Source organism: Kogia breviceps, chromosome 9, assembly GCF_026419965.1.
Source record: "Kogia breviceps isolate mKogBre1 chromosome 9, mKogBre1 haplotype 1, whole genome shotgun sequence".
NCBI lineage: Eukaryota > Metazoa > Chordata > Mammalia > Artiodactyla > Physeteridae > Kogia > Kogia breviceps.
The window spans coordinates 18726398-18751874 of record NC_081318.1 but is presented as its reverse complement, the minus strand read 5'-3'; the positions used below and the strand labels follow the sequence as shown (position 1 = coordinate 18751874).

Sequence of the window (25477 nt, the reverse complement as noted above, 5' to 3'; positions counted from 1 at the left end):
GGGAAGTGGTTTGTGATTGATCCAGCTGCAAGGCATTAGAAGACACGTTGCTTACCACCGTTTGTAGTAAAATGTCCCACCACGATACAAGGCAAAAATTGTAGAGCTTTTGAAACTGCACACAAGCACTTGAAAGGTAATGGTGACTGGAAACACCTGCAAGAAATTTATCACTTTTATTAAAAAGCAATGATTGTACAATTCCAGATAAAAAACCAGGTGTCTGATGAGTTGTTTCTGAAGGTAGAAAATAGCTCTTTGTAAGAAATCATGGTAAAAAGACTCATTCAATTTGTTTGGCAAAACATTTTATTCACAAAATGTCCCTTTCCTCCGTAACTCTCTGCTCAAATAACTCGTAAGGCTGGAAGCCGACATATGATATTTACACAGCTCAAAATCTGAATACTCACTAATGTCTTAGCTGTTCTACATACTCTGCTGCCGTCTAGTCCCCTCCTCCCCCACCTCTGTTCTTAAATCACAATATGAGCGAAGAGCCTGGAGGCTGGATAAATCAAATCCGCATCATCCCTCCCCAGCCCCACAACACATCATCTGTTACGAAATCCTACTTAAAAATCATCACCTTTTTCTTTGGAGGATGATGCCATTCTCTGGAATGAAAGCAACTAACACAGAAATGATTTGTGATTGCAAGTGATACACAAAGACATTTTTATCACGTTGGGGAATAACTACTTCTCTCAGTTCACAGGAGTCTTCTTTACATCTTAAAAACTATAAATAATCCAATGTGCCAAAGAATTATTACAACTTTTCCCTTAAAAAATATGGGTCTTATTTCTTCTAAATGTAGACCAAGCTCCCCCCCCCACACACCTATGTCTGGTACCCTCACAGCTTGCCTTACTTGATTGAAATTGAGGACATTTTGCAGGATCTTAGTGATTTAAGTAGGTAAAGCTCAGAGGAGTGTCTCAGTATGATAACCGAGGAGATAAAAAGACAATGAGCTCTAGGCATCAGCTGATGCAAACCAACTATACCAGCTCTGGAGATGTAAGGGTCACCCCAGGCAGCCTACTCCAAAAACTTTTAAGCATCTTTAACGGTACCCTGAGGGCAGCTTCTCGCACTGAGCATCAAATAGATGGAAGGTGCTAAATTTGTAATGCTCTGCCCTCCTCCCACCAGGCAACCAGAGAACAAAAAGCCGAATACCCACAACTCCTGGTGTGTTTCCTTCCTTCCCTCTCTGGCTTAGAATCTTAGGAATGTTTCCTCCTATTTGTTTTCTTGCTAATCAACTGATGAAGAGTGGGAATGGGTATCAGGAACCATTCGAAGGTTTCTCAGAAACTTGAGGGAATAAGAGATCTTGGTAAGGGTTTATTTATTCATGGGACAAAAGGCAGACCCTGGTCCCTCCCTTCTCTGCAATGTCCACTGTGGGGAAGCTGCTAGAAAGAGAGAGCACACTACAGTCTCCCACCCCAGCCTGGTACACACTGAACATATTCCAATGCTTATGACTAGTTATTTTACTGACACCGTTTGTACTCGTTTTCAAAGGTCACGCATCTGTAATAAAAATTGATTTTATCTATATTGACAGTTCTTTCAACCCAAGACTGAACTGCCACAGGTAAATTCCATGCACATTTTTCAGAATAAAGCTATTGAGACCAAAACGCTCATAATTCTATTTACTCCTAGCCAAAGAGAAACAAACTACAACAAATTGTAGGATCTTGATTTCAGATCTCTACGTTGGGGTGCCTCTCAGTGTGCATCTCTCAGGTCTTTGCTACACTGTCTGATATGCCAGCTGTCCACCAATGAGCATGTCCACCAGCCCAGAGCTAATTCACTGGTTTACAATTACTCCTGACCTAATGCTTTCCACCTCCCCTCACCACAGGCATTTGGCACTGAGAGTGAAGTCAGCCAGAGGCAGGGTAAAAATGAGCAAAATACAGATACTACTGCTTTCCAAATATAGACAGGAACGTGGTAAGGATTCTCAGCCCCACTTTGAGCTGCAACAGAACATATAAATATTTTCACATTACATTACATCCCATTCATATTCATGTACATATACATTCACATACTCTGCCAGGTATTTGCATCCTTATGGACACACCTCCCTAGTATGAATGCTTGTAACAATGTATAACAAGATACATGCTACACAGATATGTATACCCTGTAAAAATCCACAGAGAAACACCCAGAGGCCCCAAAGAATAAAGGCATAAACAGATACAAGATGATACGTGTTGCTCAGTAGAAAACTACGTGACTGACCAGAGGTTGCTGAAGAAACTGGAAGTGGGGGATCAGAAGTGAAAAAAATATGCAGAGGAAGGAAATGTGCTCAGGGAATGACTGCGAGATATTTATTAGAATCCTAAAAAATTATCAGGTGACCTTCCCAGAAGAATGGAAGGGGTTTGGTAGGGGTGGGCACAGATCAGCTTTCGTGGTTTTTCTTCACTCGACACAATGACCCAATTAAAGTACCGTATTCATTTTGGGTAACTGGGCACGAAGAAGGAAAAAACAATTTGGATTGTGTCTAAATACTTTAGAACTAGATAGAAACTTATCAAATGCATTAATGGTTTTACTTGGATGAAAAAGAAAAGAAAGGATCAAAAATAAATTCCTAATAAAAAGTGAAAAAGCAAAAGCATTTATAATATGGTAATAGAACTGTGGTAAAGGTTCTGTACACATTAAATAAAATAATTCAAGTATCCTCCATACTCTCCTGGCACCTCACAACTCTGGTCAAGCTGTGAAGTGAGTACACACGTACACACACACACACACACACACTGTATTTTCTGGCTAGTCATTTGCTATTTGATCTTTGTTCTAAGGGTAGAGTTTTGGATGCCTTAAACACCAATCTCTCTTGTAAACAAACTAAACCCTCTATCTCTGGGGCACACAATTACATGATCTTGACCCAGAGGAAGATGAAAGGCATTTAATAGACATTTCTCCTCCAATTAGGGATGAGTCTGACCCTCGATAAAACGGTTTATTTGCCCTTTTAACAGGGATTGAAATCAGTTTCAACTTGGATTGAAAAATAAGTTAACCAAGGGGAATAAATTGTTTAAAAAAGTATTAACTAGTGTCTGTTAGATTTATTTCCTTATAACCAAATACTAGAGAAAAAAACCAATTCCCAGGGCATTTCAGACATTCTGTTCTTACATGCGCTCATTTCACTGTACGAGTGCCTTAATCTGTCCATACATATCCTCCTGTTAATAAGACCAGGAGAGGTGTTCGGACTGAGGAACACACACACTCTAAAGCCAGAATCTAAAACCCTGTGGACTCGGTTTAATGCTGTCTGTGTACATCAACACTGTTTCAGTAACTACAAATTGTAATATTTCCCATCAACATAAAAAAAGTGATAACTACGTCATGTAAGGCTCTATCCTGTTAGGAGTTATCCTGTCAAGACTCCAGATATGCAGCAATCAAACAGCCCCTGGGGACAGGTTCTTCTATTAAAGAATAAGAAAAGTAGCTTTCGTTGTTCTTGTTTTTAAGAGGATATTTAACACATGGTATTTATAGCACCATCAGTCTGAGGAACTCTACAGTACCTTTTGAGTCCATGAACAAGTTCACACCTAATTCCGCATCTTTTAGTGTAGACCTTCACTGGCACTGAACAGCTGTCAATGTCCAGAACGACAAATTGATCTGAAAAGCCTGTGACTCAGGTGGAGAAACAGCATCCACATTTTATGTGACAAAAAACCCGAGCAGCCTAAGTGACTTCCCCAAAGCAACCCGGTGGTTCTAGGACACTTATCTCGCAGACCCATCAGAGAATAGCTCCAGATAGTAAAATAAACACACCACGCCCTCGGTGAGCTCAAGAGACCCTGAGAGCCAAATCTCCATATAAGAACGCAACCTGAACCCAGCGCAGAAGGAGAGGCCTCTGTCTGTGTGCGAAAAGATGGGCTGGTAAGTCTGACGGCCTGGGTCAGACGTACCTGGGTGAGACAATGAAGGTCCAAACTGAGTGAGGGACAAGGAAATAAAAACACTGACTTTCACGCTCTCCTCTTCTCCCAAGTGATCACAAACCACACGAGAGCACACATACACCTACATGTGCCATCCTGACACTGTTCTTTCCCAAAATTATCCCATGGGAGGAACACCAGACCTTTGAAATGATTAGCAAAAGGGGGGCACGTTTCTATTAATACATATGACAAAACACACACACTCCCATACCCATCAAGAACATTAAGATGACATCCCCCCTCCCCCCCCCCCCAAATTTCCATTTTAATTGTGATTTGGCCTGACTGATACGCCACACCCACACCCACTGAACATATTGGTTCACTCATTAGCCTGGCTGGTCGTAACTGTCAGAGTTGCCAGGCGGAGCTGACCCTCTCTGGCTGAGAAGCATTCCAAAGGCTTAACCTCCCCCCCCACGTGGAGCCCGCCCTCAGTGCCTGTCTGTGCTCTCTGGGTGCCCCTGCCCCCGGGGCCAGCTTCTCCTGGGCCATCCTGGCGTCACCATCTCAGCTCGAGGCTAATGAACCAGAAAACTGAGAGAAGACAGAAAAAGTCTTCTCTTTCCCAATTCATACACAACCTTTCTCTCTCATTAACACCGTGCCATACAGATGCTGCAGGTGTGTTCCAACTACAGAAAGCAAAAGGGTGTGAAAGCATATGACTTCTGCATAGAAACAAAAAAAGGAAAAACGTGGGAAAGGATTCCCACCATTCCTGCCCCGGGGTCACCAGGGACACCTGCTTCTTTCCCAGCACACAGGAGAAAGCCCAGCCCCAGCATCACCAGCACCACCAGCATCACCAGTGCCTCGGTTCACCCGGCCACTCAGTTGTTCCTGGTGGGGGGGGGGGGTGCCTGGAGCATCTGCCTGAAAAGTGCTGCTGTGGGTGGCGGGGTGATGGAACAAGGGGAAAGGCCACAGGAGGATAAAGACTGTTACAGCAGAGAATCATCAGGACAGGGATAATCTTGTCCAAGACCGTGGATGTAAAACTAGTAGCTCTGGGGACTCAGATTTCAAAAAGCAAGTACAGTGCTGACATTTTGGTAGAAACAACAAATGGAAAGGCTGTTCGATAGTGGAGAACTGTTCTTTTTTCCTATTTCAGGGTTGGGGGCTTCTATTCAGGGTCCACGAATGTTGGTCTGTATAGGCATGAGAAATCTGAGAAGTCCGTCCCTCTGAGGACTCTCTGGCACGTGGGGGGTGGGGGGTGACTCGGCATGAACCAAGGTGAAATGGTGGCCAGCCCCCGGCTCCCTAGCCTCTGGTCTCTCTGCTCCAGGAAGGCCTCAGTTCTTCTTGGCCTCCTTCTGAGGCTGGCCTTTGGTGGTCCCTAGGGTGTTCCACACCTCCGTGTACATTAGGGTCCCCATGAAGACAAACAAGGTGCCCAGCCAGTGCCACCGCGTGAAGGGGTTCTGGAAGTACAAGATGGAAAAGATGAGGCTCACAAACTTGCGTAGAGTCACGACGAGGGTGACGGTGAGGGAGGCGCATTCTGTGGTCAGGATGAAGACGCCCCGGATGCACACGTACCTGGAGGGGCAGGGTTAAGGGGGTTTTCTGTAGACAACCCAGAGGTCAGTGGGAGAACCTTCTGGCAAGGTTCTTGGCCTCAACATTCATGTTCTAGGACCCAAAACACATGGGGGTTGGCTACAGCTGCCCTGAGGCTCTTCCTTGCTAGAACATCCTGCAGAATTCCTGGCCTGCCATTCCATCTGTGGATCCTAACTTGAAACTGCCTGAAAGCCTCCCCTTATTCTTATCCTGGATCCGTGCCAGAGTTTACAGAGAAGTCGCCTCCCCAGTAATGACAGAAGGTAACGCTCTCGGTAAAGGTGATCACGCCTCCTCCCAAAAAGAACTCTGTAGGGCAAACGAATGAGGTGACTTCAGAGGAATGAGCTCAATCTCAATCTGTTTCAGTGTTTCAAAGACTCAGTGATTTTTATAATGGACTTAACAGTGGTTCCAAAGAGCCATTTTAAAAATTAGGTTTTAGTTAATTTGAAATTTCTTGCAGGATTTTGTGGCAGCTCGTGAAACATCCTAGGACACTGGAAAACTCCCTGTAGAAATCACAGCGCATTTCTGTCATATACTAATCCTTAATTACCCATTGATTTCTACACCTCCACCCAGAGCTTTTCCTTCCTGGTGCCCTGGGACTTACTGACCCTCCACACCACCAGCATCTCTTCCCCCCCGTCTTCCCGCAACAAAGGAGCTCACTGGATGGGCCTGTCTGTCTCCTGCTTACTGCAGAAGAGATCAAGGCAAAAACGAAACTCATGGCACTGCACTATTAAAAGAGAAGAATAAACATTCCTACGCCAAAATACCACAGCAAAGGCCATACGGCAGAGGGGTGTGCAAAGGATACTGGGTGATGACATTCATGAGGAGGTAGAACCACATGACGGGCACCATCACACCAACGACTGGAACCTGATATAATTCTGCAGAGATTAAGAGGAGAGATAGTTGTATCACTTCTGGCAGCTTATGTTTTCATCTTTTTGAACAAAGTAACACAGATGATCATAATAGAAATAGAAGCGTTATTTCTCTTGCAAATACATTTGGATCATACACCACTTACTTGCCTTGATTTGAGGCTACACCAGCCTCGAGAGTCATTACATTGGCTTCTTAAAACAAATTATGATTTATTTTACTTTTAAAATAAACTCTTTACCGTTCACCTGAATAGGAGCCCACTTTTCAGAGAAAGACTGTGAAACACAGAGAGGTTCAAAATGATATGGTCTTAACTGACAGGTAACACAAGATGTAAGATAACCCATAACTAAATGCCATTTAGAAATACGTGCAATCCTTAATCAAAGAATTCTAAATTATACAAGGCTGTACCATTCTATATCTATTAAGTCAGCAATTAAACATTTATAAATAATATCCTAATCTGGCAAGGTGGTAGTGGAACTAGCAGCCATTCAGTGGGTGATAGTATAAAGTGGTGTTTTTTTGTTTTGTTTTGTTATTTAGTTATTTATTTTTGGCGGTGTTGGGTCTTCGTTGCTGTGCGCGGGCTTTTCTCTCTATTTGCGGCAAGCGGGGGCTACTCTTCATTGCGGTGTGTGGGCTTCTCATTGCAGAGCATGGGTTCTAGGCGCACAGGCTTCAGTAGTCATGGCTTGCAGGCTCTAGAGCGCAGGCTCAGTAGTTGTAGCACATGGGCTTAGTTGTTCCGCAGCATGTGGGATCTTCCCGACCCGGGCTCGAACCCATATCCCCTGCATTGGCAGGTGGATTCTTAACCACTGTGCCACCAGGGAAGCCCTGGTGTTGTTTTAAAAAATCAATTTCACAATATGTATTAAGGAGCCATAAAAGTATTGCTTCTTATTCTTAGGAATTAATCCTAGTTAATTCAAAAGAAAACAGTTTTATATATTTTGCAGTCATATTTATAATAAGGAAAAACTCTGAATCAATCTAAATGACCAGTGATAGAGCAAGGACTATGTAAGCAAAGGTAAGCAAACTAGATGAGGTGTTATATACTTGACAAAAAAAAAAAATCATAAAGATTATAGATAGTCATATAAAAAACTCAGAATGAAAGTGAAAAAGCAAGTATAAAATTATATCTACACAAGGATTACGACTATGTAAGAATGTATGCGAATAGAGTCAGGAAGGAAACTGGTAAAATGAAATTAGCTCACATGTAGGGTGATGAACTGTAACTTTCCTTCCTTTAAATACATTCTTATGTTAGTTTTATATCATGAGACTTGCACAGTAAATATGTGGGAGGAAATAAAATATCCAAGATCAGAGAATAAGGACATAGTAATCCTCGAAGGGTCAGGTTTTTTTATATTGCTAACTTGTTTGTGGGGCTTGAATTATACAGCATAACTGAGGAAAATGTAACAAAGTGATGCTGAGATCTGGTTAGTAAATGAACATTTTCTTTTGCAAAAAATAAAAATTCATATATATAAATAATTTATTAAAATTGTATGCCTGGGGCTTCCCTGGTGGCGCAGTGGTTGAGAATCCGCCTGCCGATGCAGGGGACGCGGGTTCGTGCCCCGGTCCGGGAAGATCCCACGTGCCGCGGAGCAGCTGGGCCCGTGAGCCATGGCCGCTGAGCCTGCGCGTCCGGAGCCTGTGCTCCGCAACGGAAGTGGCCGCAACAGTGAGAGGCCCGCATACCACAAAAAAAAAAAAAAAAATTGTATGCCTGGACTAGTGGGAAATCCCCATAATTTGGTATCCTATTGTCTTTGAAACACTTGGCAAGTATTGAAATGAAAAGAAAGTTAACAAATGTTATTACTGTTTAATAACTTCAGAGATTCACTGTATCAATTTGCTGAGGAAAGACAATCAGTATGACATAAAGTATTTAGACAGATGTACAGTTCCCTTAGAATATTCAAGGATAACACATTCAATCTGAGACACTTAAGCAAGAGAAAAAAAATGTATACTTCACTTAGGAATGATTCTAAACACTCAATTTTTTGAAAGCAGACCTTAAAAAAAATTTTATAAAAATACCCATCCCTGTGACTTTTAGAAGGAGCATTCTAGTAACTAAATCAATATCAATCCTAAGGAATTTGATAATGTGTTTATTTCCATAGCCCTTTGCTATGTGGGGACTCTAAGAGACCTTAAAAACCACTGCATCAAAAATCAGCTATATGTCAATTACACCTCAATTTTAAAAAGTCAGAAATGATTGAGTAATTCAGAGCCTTAAAAACTTTCTTACACGCTGACGCCAACACACACTTTTTCGCAGGCAAACGGGACAGGCAGTTCTGCAAACTCAAACAGAGAACAGTCACAACTTCACAACTTGTGACCAGAGAGCAAACAAATGTTTACTCAGCACCTACTGTCATTCTACAAAATACACTTAACCATTTTAGGTCTGAGCAACATAAAGACTTAATTTTAAAAATGTGTACTTGTTCCTTGTGTATTCATTTGTCTGTATAACAAGCTATGTCTTTTAGTAGATAATAGGATTACATCAGTAATTTATTTCAAGTTAACTGGCAATTATTAGCTACTTTATTAAATACTGTAAAAAGTAATAGCTAACTTACACTGTAAACATTTGAACTAATTTTGTTTACTCTGCTGCCTGTCTGCCCTGTAACTAGGAAAAAGCCGTCATCATTTTTGTTCCTCCTTGCTCAGAGGCAGCTCGGCCTGGATCTGTGAGCAGACTGCCTTTCCCAGCAGAGAGGGATGAACAGGAGTAAAGAAGCTGGACTGCTGCCCAACTTCTCACGGCTCCAGTCACTGCAGTATTGTTACGATTTGTTTGCATTCTCAGAACATAATACCTTCCACATTCAAATGCAAACACAAATTCCACAGCAAAACAGAAAATTTGAAGATACTGTCTTACTTCATTTGCAAATAATTGAGAAGTGCCTACAAAAAGCTTTTGCTGCTGCAACCACTGATTAATGGCACTATATTCTAGGAAGGTGGAACGGGGAGGGGACAGATGATTTGGATAAGATCATGAAAAAAGCAGTGGTCAAGTCGAGAGTGAAATGAAGACGCTGCCTCTGAAACTGTTAGGTAATTCTACTAGAGAACCCCAAACTCACCAGAATTATTGAACAGAACTGCATGGTCATAAATGTCAGAAGCCAAGAAGATGAAACCAGGGAGTGGAAGGGCATGCTAGGGGAAGAAACATTTCATGTAAATTTAAATGCAAAAACATTACAGAAGAATTAGAGTATCTTTACAATGACTGAAAGTTTTACAAGTTGTTTAACAAGCAGTATCAAGAAAAGCAAGTCAGACTCATTTATTAAGTTAAAAGTATCCAGTGCCACCGACCACTTACATTGTAGGGCATGGTATCAACCCCCAAATTACAGTTCTTGCCCTATGAAGTCTGATGGTCATTACACACAGAACAAAAAAATAGAGCCAGCAATCCTTTCCCCAACAAAGGGGAATGGAAAATTGAAACACACAGTAATTCTGCCCAGAGGATCTGCTACATGTTACTATTTTTGAGAACGGTTCAACAAATATAACGGATTTTAAAATTATGTGGAATGTGCAGGCAGATTTTAGGGAGTTCCGGAAACTAGTGGGAAAAGAGATTGGGGGACAACATGAAGTCAGGGATAAAGAAATGAAGACAAGAATAAAAAGAGATTGAAGAGGAAGGGGAAACAAAAGGTAAGCAAAGATAAGGTGCTTGGCAGCAACCCACCACTCCTACCACCACAATAATAAGGAATCACAGTAAACGTTTCCCAAGCAGTTAACTACACACCAGGTGCCGTGCTGAAAGAAACACGGAAACCAAACAGAATGGTCCTTCATTTTTAAAATTCTCGGCCGCGTACTCTAGGTTCTAAGTAAATATCTCAACGTGCTTGTCTGCAACTTCAGTACAAACGGTTGGCAGGGAAGGAATCCCTCAGATTTTACTGAATCTGGGGGCCATGAAATCAGCATGACCTGGAGGGGCTGGGCATTATTTCAACAGAAAAGACGGAGGAGAAAGAGGAAAGTCAGAGGAGGTGGCTCTAGATCAGCAGTTTCAAACAAGAGGCAAAAGCGTATATAATTAACGAATTAAACTCTCCATCAAAGGAATAAAGCCCATCTGAGGGACTTACTCCTCAAATTCTGTCTTCCCCAACTCTCCCAAATGCCTGCCCGCACATATTCTCCTTGGCCTGGGGCTTCTGAAACTCCTATTCCCTTTCTAGGTCCCCACATTGGTTTTAACTTGATTTCATCTATGGGAACACTGGGTTCCTTGTCCCTTGGGGTTGTTCCTGGTTGGCAGACATGTCCTGCTCACACTGACTGATGATGGTCACCTCGTGTAGAGAACTGTGGCAGCCTATTAAAAGTGCCAAAGTCCGTGGGCCCCCAAACGGTTTATTGGACAATAAATTGATCCTTCGACTACATCAGAAGGATGACGTATCACATTTGAAATAACTTATTACAATAAAAATAGCAACTCAATCATTTTCATCTTCCCTGGGTTCAAGAAACTGCTTACATTATAAAACAAAGCCTCCTTGGAGTGTTTCCCAAATTGTTTGTACAGAGTCTCTTGGAAAATACCCATCCTTGCTGACATCAGAAGAGCAAAAGTCAGTGCTCCAATACCTAAAAAGCAAACACCGAGTTATAAGATGCCTGCATTTGCCAACTTCCAGATCTTTTCTTAAAGAACATTAAGTTCTACAAACATTACACACTAAATGTGGAACAGGTACAAAATTTAAAAAAAATAAAAATCAACCACAATATTACCATCCAGTCCTAAATAGTTTGCTATCTCTCTCTGTATATACACTTAGGTAGATATTTTATGCTGAGACAGGATCAAAATGAATATATAATTTTATATATATCTTGCTCTCTTCACGACCTTTTTCCTGGGTTTTCGTTCAAGTCATTCATTAAAATTTTTTCAAAAGTATGGCTGCATATTATTCTATCATGTGGATGTACCATACTTAAATGTCTTGTAATAGGAGAATGGTTAGATTACTTCCTATTATTTCATCATTAAAATCAATGTACATCCTAGTACATAAATCTTTAAACAAAATGTTGATTATTTCCTTAGGATAAACTCTCATAAGGGAGATTACTGAGTCAAAGGTTGTAGACATTTTAAAAACTCAATACATACACATACTTTTTTTTTCCCAGAAAGGCTGTGTCAATTTACCATAAGCAGTTTATATGAAAATAGTTGCCTTACTGCATCCTCAGCAGCAATGAGAATAATCATTTATTATCTTGCCAATATAGAGACCAAAATTAAAAGGTACTGCATTTTGGTTTCAATTTACATTTCTTTGATTATTAGACTAGCAAGGCTGAACATAAGTTTACTGAACATTAATTCTGTCCCCATGAATTGTGTGTTCATGTCTTTTGCAAGTTCTTATTGGATAAAGTATCTTCCTAATAGCTGATAAAGAGCTTTCTATGTTAAGAACAACAACCTAAAGAGATGAAGTTTCAAAGTCAAGAGGCGAGGAGAATACAGTTCTTTCACTGCTACTTTTCTTCCATTTGGTCAGTCTCAGTATCTTATTGCCATCACTAACTTTCCCCTCTCTATCGTACACAGCAAGGGCAAAGCTCTATAGGAGTCGTTTAATTAATTCACCAAAGAGATATTTGTATTTTTAAAAACTCCCCAGGAGATTGTGATGATCCGTCAGGTTTGGGAACATTGCCATGTGGAACAGCTTACGAGGAAAATAAATCTAAGATTTAGAAATGGGTCCCTTGGAAATTGAAAGAGTCAACTGCTGTAATGTGCCCTCCTTTCGTAGAAGCTTCCACCCAGCAGACAGATCATAAAGAAATGGATGATACTCTATTGCTCCCAGAGAGTGTAATGGGCAACTAGACGCAGACTTTTCATTCTACACCAGTGGCAACCAAGAAAGCATCCGTGCTGGAGAACACGGTACCGTGAATACAGACTTTTGTTTTCGTTTCTTGAGCACTAAGGTTCAGAGATATATAATCCCAGGTGCCTCTCTCTTCTATGGCATAATTTGTTTATCCGAAGCTTCCTGCCAAGCAACATATCCCTTAGGAGAAACCTCTGAAAACAGAACTGCAGAGGCAATTAGCTTTATTGTAATTACTGTACTTGCCTAGCAACCACCATGCAAAGGCCTGGAATCCATCATTCTCACTCGAGCTGGACTGGGAGGTCTAGGAAATAAGAAAAAATACGAGGTACAGAGACCAGAACTACATTCAAGGGGCCTCGATACAAGGGAAATATTTATGTTACCCATTTCCCTCTACTCTTTCAGAGATTTAAATCCTTGTATTACATGAGCATTTACATGTATTATATCATTAATAAGTACCTGGGCCCCCAAGGCAAGTAGTGAATAGAAATCGTTGGTGAACAGATTCTTACCACCTGCTTGGCTGACATGAAAGTGCAAATAAATATCCCCACAGACACCAGGGCAATGGAGGTATATTTGAATACGCTGTATCTGCAAAAATAAGAGAAGGAGCACCTCAGGAAAGCACAGATACACATTTCCACATGATGTCGACAGTCGGATGGTTCGGGAGAGGACAAATCACCAAAACACAATCACGGGGATCACTTCCCAGCAGAGTCCGCGTAAGTCTGTGCGTGAAAGAATCGGGATGCTGACTAGTTTCTAAACAATGCCCTTTTCTGGTGGTGTTTAAAACAGTTTGTTTCCCATAGTTTGTGCACCAATAGATGGTTTCACCAGAAAACAAAGACCAGACGTGACAGCCCATCCTGCTCTCGAGTCCAAATGAAAGCCTGATAGATCTTAAGGGATGCCTGTCGCTTCTCCTGGCTTCTGGGGCCCAGAGCTGAGTGTGAAGAGACACAGCACGCAGAGGAAGGACGGAAGGAACGTCAGGGACAAGCAGCAGATGCAGAAAAGAATTCAACTGCCCCTTTTCGGGGGGGGGGGGTACTGTTTTTATGCCTCTTAAATATTGTTTCTGAATGTTGGCATCGTTGGATAAAGCAAGTAATATTAAACTCATAGGACTATTAGCAGTAATAACGGTGGCATTTCACATTCACTAAAATAGTATCGATCAACGTCCCTCTCAGGCTCTTGGTGATAAAGCAAAAGGCCTCAGACAGGAATGAAAAGAAGTTAGAACCTTATATCTGAAGTTTTCTACTCAAATACTTTGTAGAGTTCTAGTCACAGCGCCTCAGAAAAAGGCCAACAGAACTGGCTGAGGGACAGAGCAAGGGGCCAAGAGCACCACGCTAGAGAAGCGGGTGGCGAGGACACAGGCACTGCTGCCAGCAGACAGAAACATAAGGGAACTCTTCAGCCTGCAAAGATCAGATAGAGAGGTCTAAAATTCAGGCCTAAACAATAATGAAGGGCATGGTTAAGGTGAATATAGATTTGGTCTTCAAATCCTGGAAAGGGGAACACACTATAAACTTGACGGGTGCTACTCAAGATAAACAAAAGGAGGGCTTCCCTGGTGGCGCAGTGGTTGAGAGTCCGCCTGCCGATGCAGGGGACGCGGGTTCGTGCCCCGGTCCGGGAAGATCCTACATGCCGTGGAGCGGCTGGGCCCGTGAGCCATGGCTGCTGAGCCTGCGCGTCCGGAGCCTGTGCTCCGCAACGGGAGAGGCCACAACAGTGAGAGGCCCGCGTAACGCAAAAAAAAAAAAAAAAAAAGGATAAACAAAAGGAGATAATTACTAATCCATGATATTAGACAGTTAGCTTAAGGAAATACCTGTTCTCTGGGTGATGCAGACCGGAGAGAGTCAAAAAAGACTTAGAGAGATTCAAGATGACAGACTGAAAACAAGCTCTTAAGGAAAACCGCAATGTTTAAGGCCCGTGACATTTGGGGTATGTCAGGAGAATACATTCCTTTTATAATAAGTTCTTTTGTATCCCTGCTATGCGCCAAAATCAAAGGTTGGAAAGACCAGGGGTCTGTCCCAATGTGAACTTTACATTACCAAGAAGCACAGGGGTCACTTCAAAGATAATGAACCTGACCATTACCTCCATGTGCTTGAATAGAGAGAACCTAGAAAAGAAATCGACTACAGTGCGTGCTTATCTAGGGAATACATAAGCCTCAGGAGACAAAGAGCTCATGACAAGGAGCCTTTTCATGACACAGCCCTTATTACTTAAAAACTCTAGCTTCCCACACTGAATTGACAGCTACTTTCCAAGCTGGTACGGAGAGTTTTAATACTTTGGGCTGGGTACTGAATACACTGAAAAGCAGGCACCAACTTGCACGATTTTGGTCTGAACGGTGAGGATGAACTTCCGCCTGAGAAGTGTTCCAGACTGCGTGGGCTGTCTCTGCCCCACACGTCTCCTCCCTGGGAGTGAGGCTCCGAATGAAGGTGAGAGACACATGCTTGGAAACAGCATCCCAGATACTGCTGATACTTCCCAACCGTACCCAGACAGAGCCACTGGTGACAGTTACAAAGAACGGTCCTGAAACTTCTCATTGCATCTTGTTTGGCCACTTGGGCCTTTGTTAGGAATTTTCTTTATAATACGCATGATTATTTCTTAGCTCATTAGGTTGTACACTTCCTAGGACAGCACTGTCCCACAGAACTTCAGTGCAACTGGCAATGTTCCGCACCTGGGCTCTCCAAGACGGTCACCACTAGCCACATGTGGCTACTGAGCACTTAAAATGTGACCAGTGAGATGGAGAAACTATCTATTTAATTTTATTTCCTTTTTAATATTTAAATTTAAATGTAAATAGTCACCTGTAGCCAGTGGTGACCACGTGGGACAGTGAAGTTCTAGATCAACTGGCTTCGTAGATGAGTATGGCACTGAAGATCCAACAGTGACAAGAGGTGATTAATTCTACACAGAGAATACGCTGTGTATTCTCTCAAAGCCACAGGCGGGGCCTCTCACCTGGTCCACTGCCTCAGGAGTGAACGCCACTGTCACGGACAGAACCAAGAAACAAGGCAGACAGCCAAGCACACACTTATCACCACTGTGAGAAAAGGGATCCAGGTGAGCTTATGGCTGGGGCTCAGCTTATCCTTCCTACACACAAAATATAAAAGAGTACTTTTTACCTTTTCTTCAAAATGATAATTCCTAGAATCATGTTGGCAATTAGAGAACCCTGTGAAAAGAGACAACAGAGTTTTAGTGCAGTAGGGAAGGAAGATAACACAATTCAAGATAAGTATGGGGGCTTCCCCGGTGGCACAGTGGTCGAGAGTCCGCCTGCCGATGCAGGGGACACGGGTTCGTGCCCCGGTCCGGGAGGATCCCACATGCCGCGGAGCGGCTGGGCCCGTGAGCCGTGGCCGCTGAGCCTGCGCGTCCGGAGCCTGTGCTCCGCAACGGGAGAGGCCACGGCAGTGAGAGGCCCGCGTACGGCAAAAAAAAAGAAAAGAAAAAAAAAAGAAAGGTAAGTATGAACAGGGGCAAGGTGGGGGAAATAGCTGGAAAGGAGGAGGTTAGGATGAATGATCAGTGAGGTTCACTTTGTTGTTAGGATGGCAAAAGTTACAAACCATAACAATCTACACGTAAAATAATACAACATTTTAAAGTTGACAGTGAGAACAAAAATGATCAATTTTCAATAAGGCGTCAAAGCTGAAGCTGGGCTAGCAGGAATGAAGTATGTTATAGACTTATTTTTGTCAAATTTCCCATCTAATTTATAGGAGGCTTTAATAAGCTTCTCCTCACCCACAGTTTGACTGAATGAAGTTGTACAGGGATCTGTCTCTTGTCTGGAAAGTTGTCAATCAATCAGCAAGTGTCTATTGAAAGTCTATTCTGTGATCAATGCTCTGAAGGTCATCTTAGTCATTATAATCAGCTCTGGAAAGTTGCTTTAGGGACAGCAATATTCCATCTCACAAAAATCTCAGGCCACACAGAAAAGTTATAATTCCAATTTTTACCCATTTTGCATTCTTCTGCAATCCTAACTATATTCCCTCTTGAGTTTCTTTCCTGTTCTCCAGGGAACACTCTGTTCTTATTTATATACAATAAGAGCTATATACAAACTAGCTCTCCCACCATGCATGAGGCAAAGATGAAAACCTCTGCTGCTTTGGGAGAAACCCTACCTTCATCAAGAATTTCCTTTTATGTAATTATCTGAAGTCTCTATTTTCAAAACAAAATCAGAAAAGAGGAGTATCTATATCAGGTACTAGAAGTAAATGTAATTTCATGGAAGAAACAAAAAGTGTTGAGAAGTAAGTTAAATAACATTCATAGCAAGAATGAATATAAAACCAACCAGATGAAGAAAATTAAAGGTAAAATCTGCTATCCAGGGAAATTTTAACTTTCCTTTTATTAATCACCTGTAAGACCTCTGATAAAGACAAGTAAACCATCCACTTTCATATTTCTCGTTTTGCCCTACTTCTCAGATGAAAGCCAGCCTCTGCTTATTCATCCATGAGACCTATTCTTACGCCCTAGACTTTACTCCTTATAGGCCCTTTCTACTTTGGTCATGTGTTTAATGGACCCACTTGGCTGCATTTTCCAGAGGAACGTGTTCACGTGAGCCGGCGGACTTACAGATCTGAATATCATGTGCAGGGGCATGGCGACGTTGAGATTCAGCGCGTAGTTGTTCACCACGCTGACGGTGAAGAACATGGTCACCATCACGGCGTAGTACCTGAGAGGCAGAGACGACAGCTCATCACACAGGATCCACGACTTCAAGAAAATCAAGTGGAGAAGGAAATACGTATTTGTTTGTTTGTTTTTGCGGTACGCGGGCCTCTCACCGCTGTGGCCTCTCCCGTTGCGGGGCACAGGCTCCGGACGCGCAGGCTCAGCGGCCGTGGCTCACGGGCCCAGCCGCTCCGCGGCACGTGGGATCCTCCCGGACCGGGGCACGAACCCGCGTCCCCTGCATCGGCAGGCGGACTCTCAACTGCCGCGCCACCAGAGAAGCCCGGAAATACGTATTTTTGGTTAAAGAAGTATTGTGCTTGTTTCCTCTGGATTAAAAGATCGTATCACTATTATAATGTGAAGTCAAGCACCAAGTACATATGAAAATGCTTCACAAAGCCAGAATAACATGGAAAAAGTTTGAACTATAGAATGTGTTCCAAGAAAAACTATTTTAATATTTTTCTAGTATGTACAGCAACTATAAACGAGGCTTCAAAAAGAGTTACCTGATAGACAGCAATAGGTTTTTTTAAAGTGAATGGATAATTTTTATTATTGTATCAGTCCTTTGTATATAATTTTCATGTAGCTCTAAAGAACTTAAAAATTGTTAAACTCTTTCAAATGTTTCCTCTATACACTTGTTTATACTATTAATTTTCACTGTTTCTAAAGAAAAGATGTGCTAAGTCAAGGGTTACTTTCACCCTAGCAACTGTTAAAATTATCCCACCTTTTGAACCAGTGGCCTCCAAATTAATGAGGGCATCATTTGACTTGCATAGATTTGTATTTAAAATTAGGGTCCCTGTTTTTTGAGAATGTATAGGTCTTCAAATAATAATAAAAAGCAAAAACTAAAAGAAATCAGGAACGCTAATCATTTAGAAAGATAAAGGGATGAACACAAATAACAAGTTATAAATAAATTAATTAATTAAATAATTTTTAAGATGACTTTCATACATGTCAGCTTAAACCATTTAAAATGCCATTTTTTGGTAGGTCAAAAGGGGTTGAACATCAGCAATTTCATATGATTCAACCTAATACATTCAAAAAGGGAAAAATAATATTTGAAGTACATGGCTAAAGAATGCAGGGCAACGGTGCATAAGTGGTTCCACGTTCTTCAGGAAATGTCGGAAGTCTTCGAGCACAGTTCCCCATCCTTTTCACCTTTGCACATCTGGAGAAGGTGACAGCACTGCGTCTCAAGTTATCCTCCCTGACAAGAACCAATTTTGCGTTCCTGGTGAGGTAGGGGGCTATCTGCCCTCACAGACAGCCACACCAGGGCTAAATGAACCCAGTCTGGAAAGTCTGAAGAGCTTTACAATGAATGCAGAACACAGTAATACACACATGCAAAGTTACTGGTGAGAGCTACCTCACAGCTTATAAATAATACACTACTGGTGATTTCACAAGCTTTCTTGCCCAATTTTCCTCGTTCCGTCTTGAAAAGAGGACATCTGGAGATAGAGGTCATCAAGTTCTTTCAGGATAATTAATTCCAACTATTCCACATTGCTGCCTACATAGTATTGCCTAGAAATCGCTCATGGGGATGAATGACACGAGCAAGATTTTGATTAGGGCTCCCCAGATAAAAAATAAAATAGCCGGCACGAGTTGCACACATGGGAGCACGGTTGTTAGGGCAGGTGCATGGGGAGCCTCCAAGGGCAGGGTAGGGAGTTGGGGCTCCACTTTGAATCTAATGCTGACCTGAGTGCATGTGGAGTGGGTGTCCTGATACAATGGTAGGAAGCTGACATGGAGGGATGAAGAGGTGATAGGCAGGAGGTCAGCCAACCAGGCTATTACTATAAAAGTCATGGCGAGAGTGAATATGTTCCTGCACTACGCTAGTGGCAGCCAGAGAAGAAAGAAATAGTGGAAGGAGGAGGGAAAGGACCAGAGGAATCAAAGAATGCTGGGGTTCCTACTCTGATATAAATGCTGGTCTTGGGAGCAGAAAGTTTTATGCAGATACTAAAGCCAATGGGGGAAGGGAAAGTATTCAGAATATTTAGCATCACCTTGGGATATTTAAAAATACAATATCAGTAACAAAATTCAGCCACATTTTCTATAGCGGGCTACTCAGGAAGGCTGCAAAATAACACCAATGAATCTTAGCCAGTCCTTGGATGCATTCACACCGGAACGTCCCTCTCAAAGGGATTAAGTGACACTATCCTAAATACAACTGGATGGATTACACTTTGTGTGTGTGTGGTTGGTTCTTTTTCTTTTAATTTAATTAAACAACAAGGACCTATTGTACAGCACAGGGAACTCAACTCAGTATTTTGTAATAACCTATACAGGAAAAGAATCTGAAAGAGAATGGATATATGTATATGTATAACTGAAACATTTTGCTGTACACCTGAAACTGACACATTGTAAATCAACTATACCCCAATATAAAATAAAAGTAAAATTAAATTTAAAACATACACTTTGATTTCAAGTCTCCCACAGCAAGAATGCTGTTTTCAATACACCGTTCGTTATAAGATCTGCCCTGTTTTCTGTTTGGCCCCATGAGTATAGTTATGCAAATTTGGACTAATGGATGGAGGTCTGGAAGCAACAATTTTACCTTAGCTTGCCATTCATTTTCTTTTGATTGAGGTGAAAGTCACATAAAATCTACCATTTTAAAGTGAACGATTCAGTGGTATTTAGTACATTTACAATGTTGTGTAACTACCACCTCTATCTCCAAAAGCCATTAGTCTTTTAAAAGTAACAACGATACCACTCTTAACATATTTGATAACTTTACCGACAAGAGGAAAATATGCATAACTGGTTAAAAATTGGTTGTCACACCAGGCCTTTGACCATGTATCAGACAGACAGACACACACACACATACAGTTGCCTCCATCAGAGTTATTTTAAGTGTCGTGGCAGGAATTTTATTCTAAGAATAGGCTCCCTGGAGTGTCACAATGTATTAAATTCAGAAAATGAACTATTCTACTGATATCTTTGATACCAATCTTATAAAATGATGCCTCATATTCCTTTTGTATAGGTACCAGAAAAGCTCTTAAAAAAAGAAAAAAGAAAAAAAAAAAAAAAGGCTAGAAAGAGACTTCAATGTGCCATACCTTATTGGGATAGCTGGATGCTTCCTTCCCAAATCAGCTTCAAAGAGGAAGCCTTCCACAGCGATAAATAAAAATTGTGCAAATGTCACGATGTTCCCACATCCTGGAAGCTTCCTGTGTAGTGAATAATAAAAAGAAGGGGGAAAAAAGACACAGAAAACTGAGATAAAGAGCACTAAGAATTGTTTTATTCATAGTTCAGAATAACAGGGAAGATGGATTTCTGTTACCCATTGTCCTTCTTTATCTCAGTTTTCATATCCCACGGATCACACACACTTAGCAACAGACCCACAGAGAAGAACGTTAGCTTTCTTCCTTTACTCTTCCACAGGTATAGCAGGCCATGAGTAAGAATGAGAACGCTCGTTCCTAGAACTACGATACAATTTTCCCAGTAAACTGTAGGAAGTTGGTCATAGGTTCTCGTTGAGATCCTCACTTAACCAAGAGGGCTTTAGTCCAGATCCTCGTCAGCTTGGGCACAAGGCCCAAGGACAGAAACATGCTCAGATCTCCTGTAATGTTTACATATCCTCCCAACCAGGATATCTCCGAGACTGCTGTCAATCAAAGACTCCTACCCAGTGTTAATGACAGGGATGTTACCTTAGACAGAATCCCCATGGGGGCAACAATGGTGGGGGGCTGGGGGTGGAATCTTGCTATTTTTCTAAGTATAAAGCAAGGGTTATACGTACAGCACAGAAGTCCATATATAGTGTACCTGCAGAGGGATGATTAGGAGAAAATGTCTACAAAGGGTCTTTGGTGGGGGTGGGTGGAGGGGCAATAATGAAGACAAGACTGAGAGGCACTGCTGCTGTCTTACTAGTCTCCACCACCCTTAACACAAACGTCTCAGGGACTCAACAAACGTTCGTGGAATTCAATGGAACCTCTTCAGCGATCTGCTTAAGGGTTGGGGAATCTTGCACAGTGACTGTTAGCAGCAAATCTACAAGGCAGAAAATTCCTCTGATATCAATCCCTCTGGAGGCACTCTGTGAAACTTAGTTACTTAAAACGTTGTGACTTTCTTGAGCTTGTCGTGCATGAGGCACTGCCCAATCACTGGAAGAAGGACAAAGTGAGCAGTTGTCTTTGTTCTCCTGAGGCCCCCAGAGTTCCCACATTACCAATAATCCCATATTACGAAATATAGCGCCCTGTTCTGCATTTTCATCTTAACCAAAGACATTTACCCAAACCTAGTGATTAGAGGGATTTAATTGTATTATTATATATTAATATAATGCTATTTATTAAAAACAACTCCATTCTCTATTGGTGGTATTAATATTAAACAGCAATGCCAAGGATCACATTCTTAAATACTCCCCTCAGGCATAAAAATAAACAACGCCAAGCCTAAGCCATTCCCATACAGAGCCGTGCTTACCATCGGAAGCGGAACTCTTGTTCCGCTTTAGGCTCTATTACCTATGAAGGTTTCCTTGAAAACTACTACTCTATATCCAATTCAACATTTTCTTTTAGCACCCCTTATGTTTGAGGGACAGGGCTAAACGTTGCAGGAATCCATAAATAACCATGTAAGACATGTACCTCACTCTAGGAGCTAATTAAAACCATTAGCCTAAATATCAGGGACAGGAGAGGGAACTTTAGCTCTAGATGGTTCCTAGCACAGTGCTTTTCAGCTCTGGCTAGGCTGCTCTCTAATAACCATAAGCCTGAGAAGCCCCACCCTCCCAGGTGGGGTGGGGCTCTGGATCCGAAAGCTTCCCACTAGATCCTAATGTGCATCCAGAGTTGAAAACCAGTAGTGTAGGTCTGAGGAAAGGGCTGGGAGGGTGTGTGTGTGTGTGTGTGTGTGTCTGTGTCTGTGTGTGTGTGTGTGTGGCACAGGTAATTTTTACCTGCTGTCAGAGAGCCAGTCCACAGTGCTGGGGAAAGGGCTGGAAGGGGTGTGTGTGTGTGTGTGTGTGTGTGTGTGTGTTGCACAGGTAATTTTTACCTGCTGTCAGAGAGCCAGTCCACAGTGCTGGGGAAAGGGCTGGAAGGTGTGTGTGTGTGTGTGTGTGTGTTACACTAGATCCTAATGTGATCCAGAGTTGAAAACCACTAGTGTAGGTCTGGGGAAAGGGCTGGGAGGTGTGCGTGTGTGTGTGTGTGTGTGTGTGTGTTGCACAGGTAATTTTTACCTGCTGTCAGAGAGCCAGTCCACAGTGCTGGGGAAAGGGCTGGAAGGTGTGTGTGTGTGTGTGTGTGTGTGTGTGTGTGTGTGTGTGTGTGTGTGTGTGTGTGTGTGTGTGTGTGTTGCACAGGTAATTTTTACCTGCTGTCAGAGAGCCAGTCCACAGTGCTTAAATGCACACAATGACATGCAGGATATCCAGCTATGCTGCTAACCTTATGACAGTAGATTACCCTAAGTTTAGTTTTCCTATCTTTAAAATGGGAACAGTACTAGGGCCTATCTCATTGGTTTATTGTAGAGTAAATAAGCCAGGCCCTGAAATGCACTTAACAGAGGGAAAAAGGCAAAAACTAAAACACTAGGATACCTTAATCTAAGTATAGGAACCCTTTTAAAGACATTTATGTTGAGCAATTTTTCTCACCTGTAAAATAGAAGTGATGTGTTTTTAATGTCATAGTGAGGATTCAATGAGAAAATATACATAAATCGCCAAGCACAAGACTTAGTCCAAAAAGAGCTCATTATACTTCTTGTTTTCCCTTCCATCTTCTCTTTCTTGAAAGCTTAGGACAATTCAATTAAAGCGTAATTATCAAGAACCTACTGTGTGTGCAGGTAGGTGCTGGCTGAGAGGGAGCTGCCAATTGAATGAGACCTGATCCCTGCCAAACATGGAATATGAGACGGTAGGAACCCAGTGCCCTGTGGGGATGGTTAGAGGACCGGCCTATTCATCTTCACACCACCAATCTCTGGGCACCGAGTCCGGCTTTCATCCAAGCAACTGAATGAATGTGGGATGCCTCACTTTAAGCAGACATGATCTAGAATATGAGGACTGTATGAAAGTTAACAATAAACTATTTCAAAAAATGATTCACAAAAAAAAAAAAAAAGATTCACTTTTAAAGCATATTCTTCATAGGATGTTTTAAAAGGCATCATAATAGGATCGTATCAAGGTGGCAGAGGAGTAAGACATGGAGCTCGCCTTCTCCCACAAATGCATCAAAAATACATCTACATGTGGAACAGTTCTCACAGAATATCTACTGAATGCTGGCAGAAAACCTCAGGCTCCCAAAAGGGCAAGAAAATCTCCACATTAACTGAGTAGGGCAAAAGAAAAAAGAAAAAAAGAGAAAGGAATCCGGATGGGATCTGCACCCCTTTTGGGGAGCTGTGAAGGAGGAAAGGTTCATCCACCCAGGGAAGTCCCCTCACTGGTGGCAAAATCAGCTGGGACAGAGGGGGAGCTTCAGAGCCTCGAAGGAGAGTGCAGCACCCTGTTTGCAGATATAGACCTGCATAGAAGGTCAGTGCTGCCAGCACTCCCCAGCTTGGGTCATTTGTCCACTGGGGAGGGTCGGGGCTGGGTGCTGAGACTCAGGCTTCGGAGGTCAGACCCCGGGGAGAGGACTGGGGTTGGCTGTGTGGAGACAGCCAGCAGGAAAGAGACAGGAAATATCCAAACCAACAACCACCCTCACGCCCAAAAAAATTAAACCCACACAAGCTACGCAGGGACACTCCCGCATATAAATAGCCTTCCAAGACTACAGTAGATAATTGTTTCTCCTAAACTCACACACAGTAAGAGAAATACAAGCAAAATGAAGAAGCAGAGGAACTACTCCCAGTTAAAAGATCAAGAGAATTCCCCTGAAGGAACAAACAATGAAACAGACCTCTTCAGTCTAATAGACACCAAGTTCAAAAAACAGGTAATGAAAATACTGAAAGAATTAAGAAAGGCTATCGACAGAAATGCAAATTACTATAAAAAGGAACTAGAAACTATAAGGAGGAGCCAAGAAAAATTTAAAAATTGGTCTGCCAAGACAAAAGCTGAGGTAAAGGCAATGAATAGAATGAATAATACAGAAGAAAGAATAAGTGATCTGGAAAATAGAATAATGGAAATTACCCAATCAAAACAGCAGACAGAAAGCCAAATGAAAAAAAGAAAAAATGAAAGCAATAAAAGAGACCTGTGGGATAATATAAAGCATGCCAATCTACATATAATAGGGATTCCAGAAGAAGAAAGAGAAAAGGGGGTTAAAAATGTATTTGAAGAAATTATGGCTAAAAGCTTCCCAAACCTAAAGAATGAAACAGATATCCAGATACAGGAAGCACAGAGGGTCCCAAACAAGATGACCCCAAACAGATCTTCACCAAGACATATAATAAAAATGGCAAAAGTTAAAGAGAGGATTCTAAAGACAGCAAGAGAAAAGCAAAGTTAATTACAAGGGAACCCCCATAAGGCTATCAGCTGATTTCTCTGCAGAAACACTGAGGGCCAGAAGGGAGTAGCAAAATATGTTCAAAGTCTTGAAAGGGAAAGATCTGCAGCCCAGAATATTCTACCCTGCAAGATTATCATTTAGAATAGGAGGAGAAATAAAGAATTTCTCAGACAAGCAAAAACTAAAAGAATACAGCAATTCTAAAGGTATCCTAAAAGACATATTGAAAGGTCTGCTCTAAATAGAAAAGAAGCAAGAAGATACAGGAAGGAGGAAATCACAACTGGAAAGTAAATCACTTAGCCAGTATACAGATCAAAAAGAAAAAACAAAACCTACTTGTGAAAGTGATGATAAACACAAGGAACAGCAAAAGGATAAACATGAAGATGTAAAAAAGACGTCAAAATCATAAAATGTGGGGAAGGAGGGTAAGAAAATGCAGATTCTTTTTTTTTCTTTTTTTGAATATGTTTGAGCCTATATGACTATCCATCTAAAGCAAGCAGATACAGGAAGGGGGGTTAACATACTTGAATAACAGGGCAACCACAAATCAAAAACATACAATAGATTCACAAAAACCAAAAAGAACACAAGCATAAAAGGAAATCATCAAACCACAAAAAGAAAAACAAAGAAAATACAAAGAATC

General features: G+C 41.8%; 1 protein-coding gene across 1 annotated transcript in view; it reads right to left on the bottom strand.

Moving 5' to 3' along the window:
• Positions 1 to 291: 291 nt before the first annotated feature.
• Positions 292 to 25477, bottom strand: part of SLC35B4 (solute carrier family 35 member B4) — a 38594-nt gene continuing 13408 nt past the window's right edge. Inside the window, exons 2-10 of the mRNA XM_059074413.2 lie at positions 20401 to 20514; positions 17162 to 17264; positions 15679 to 15728; positions 12991 to 13072; positions 12716 to 12776; positions 11089 to 11198; positions 9659 to 9734; positions 6433 to 6508; positions 292 to 5582 (exon numbers count right to left, since the gene is read on the bottom strand). Of these exons, the coding sequence (XP_058930396.1) occupies positions 5336 to 5582; positions 6433 to 6508; positions 9659 to 9734; positions 11089 to 11198; positions 12716 to 12776; positions 12991 to 13072; positions 15679 to 15728; positions 17162 to 17264; positions 20401 to 20514 (919 nt within the window). The 3' untranslated portion in view covers positions 292 to 5335. The remainder of the gene's footprint in view (positions 5583 to 6432; positions 6509 to 9658; positions 9735 to 11088; positions 11199 to 12715; positions 12777 to 12990; positions 13073 to 15678; positions 15729 to 17161; positions 17265 to 20400; positions 20515 to 25477) is intronic.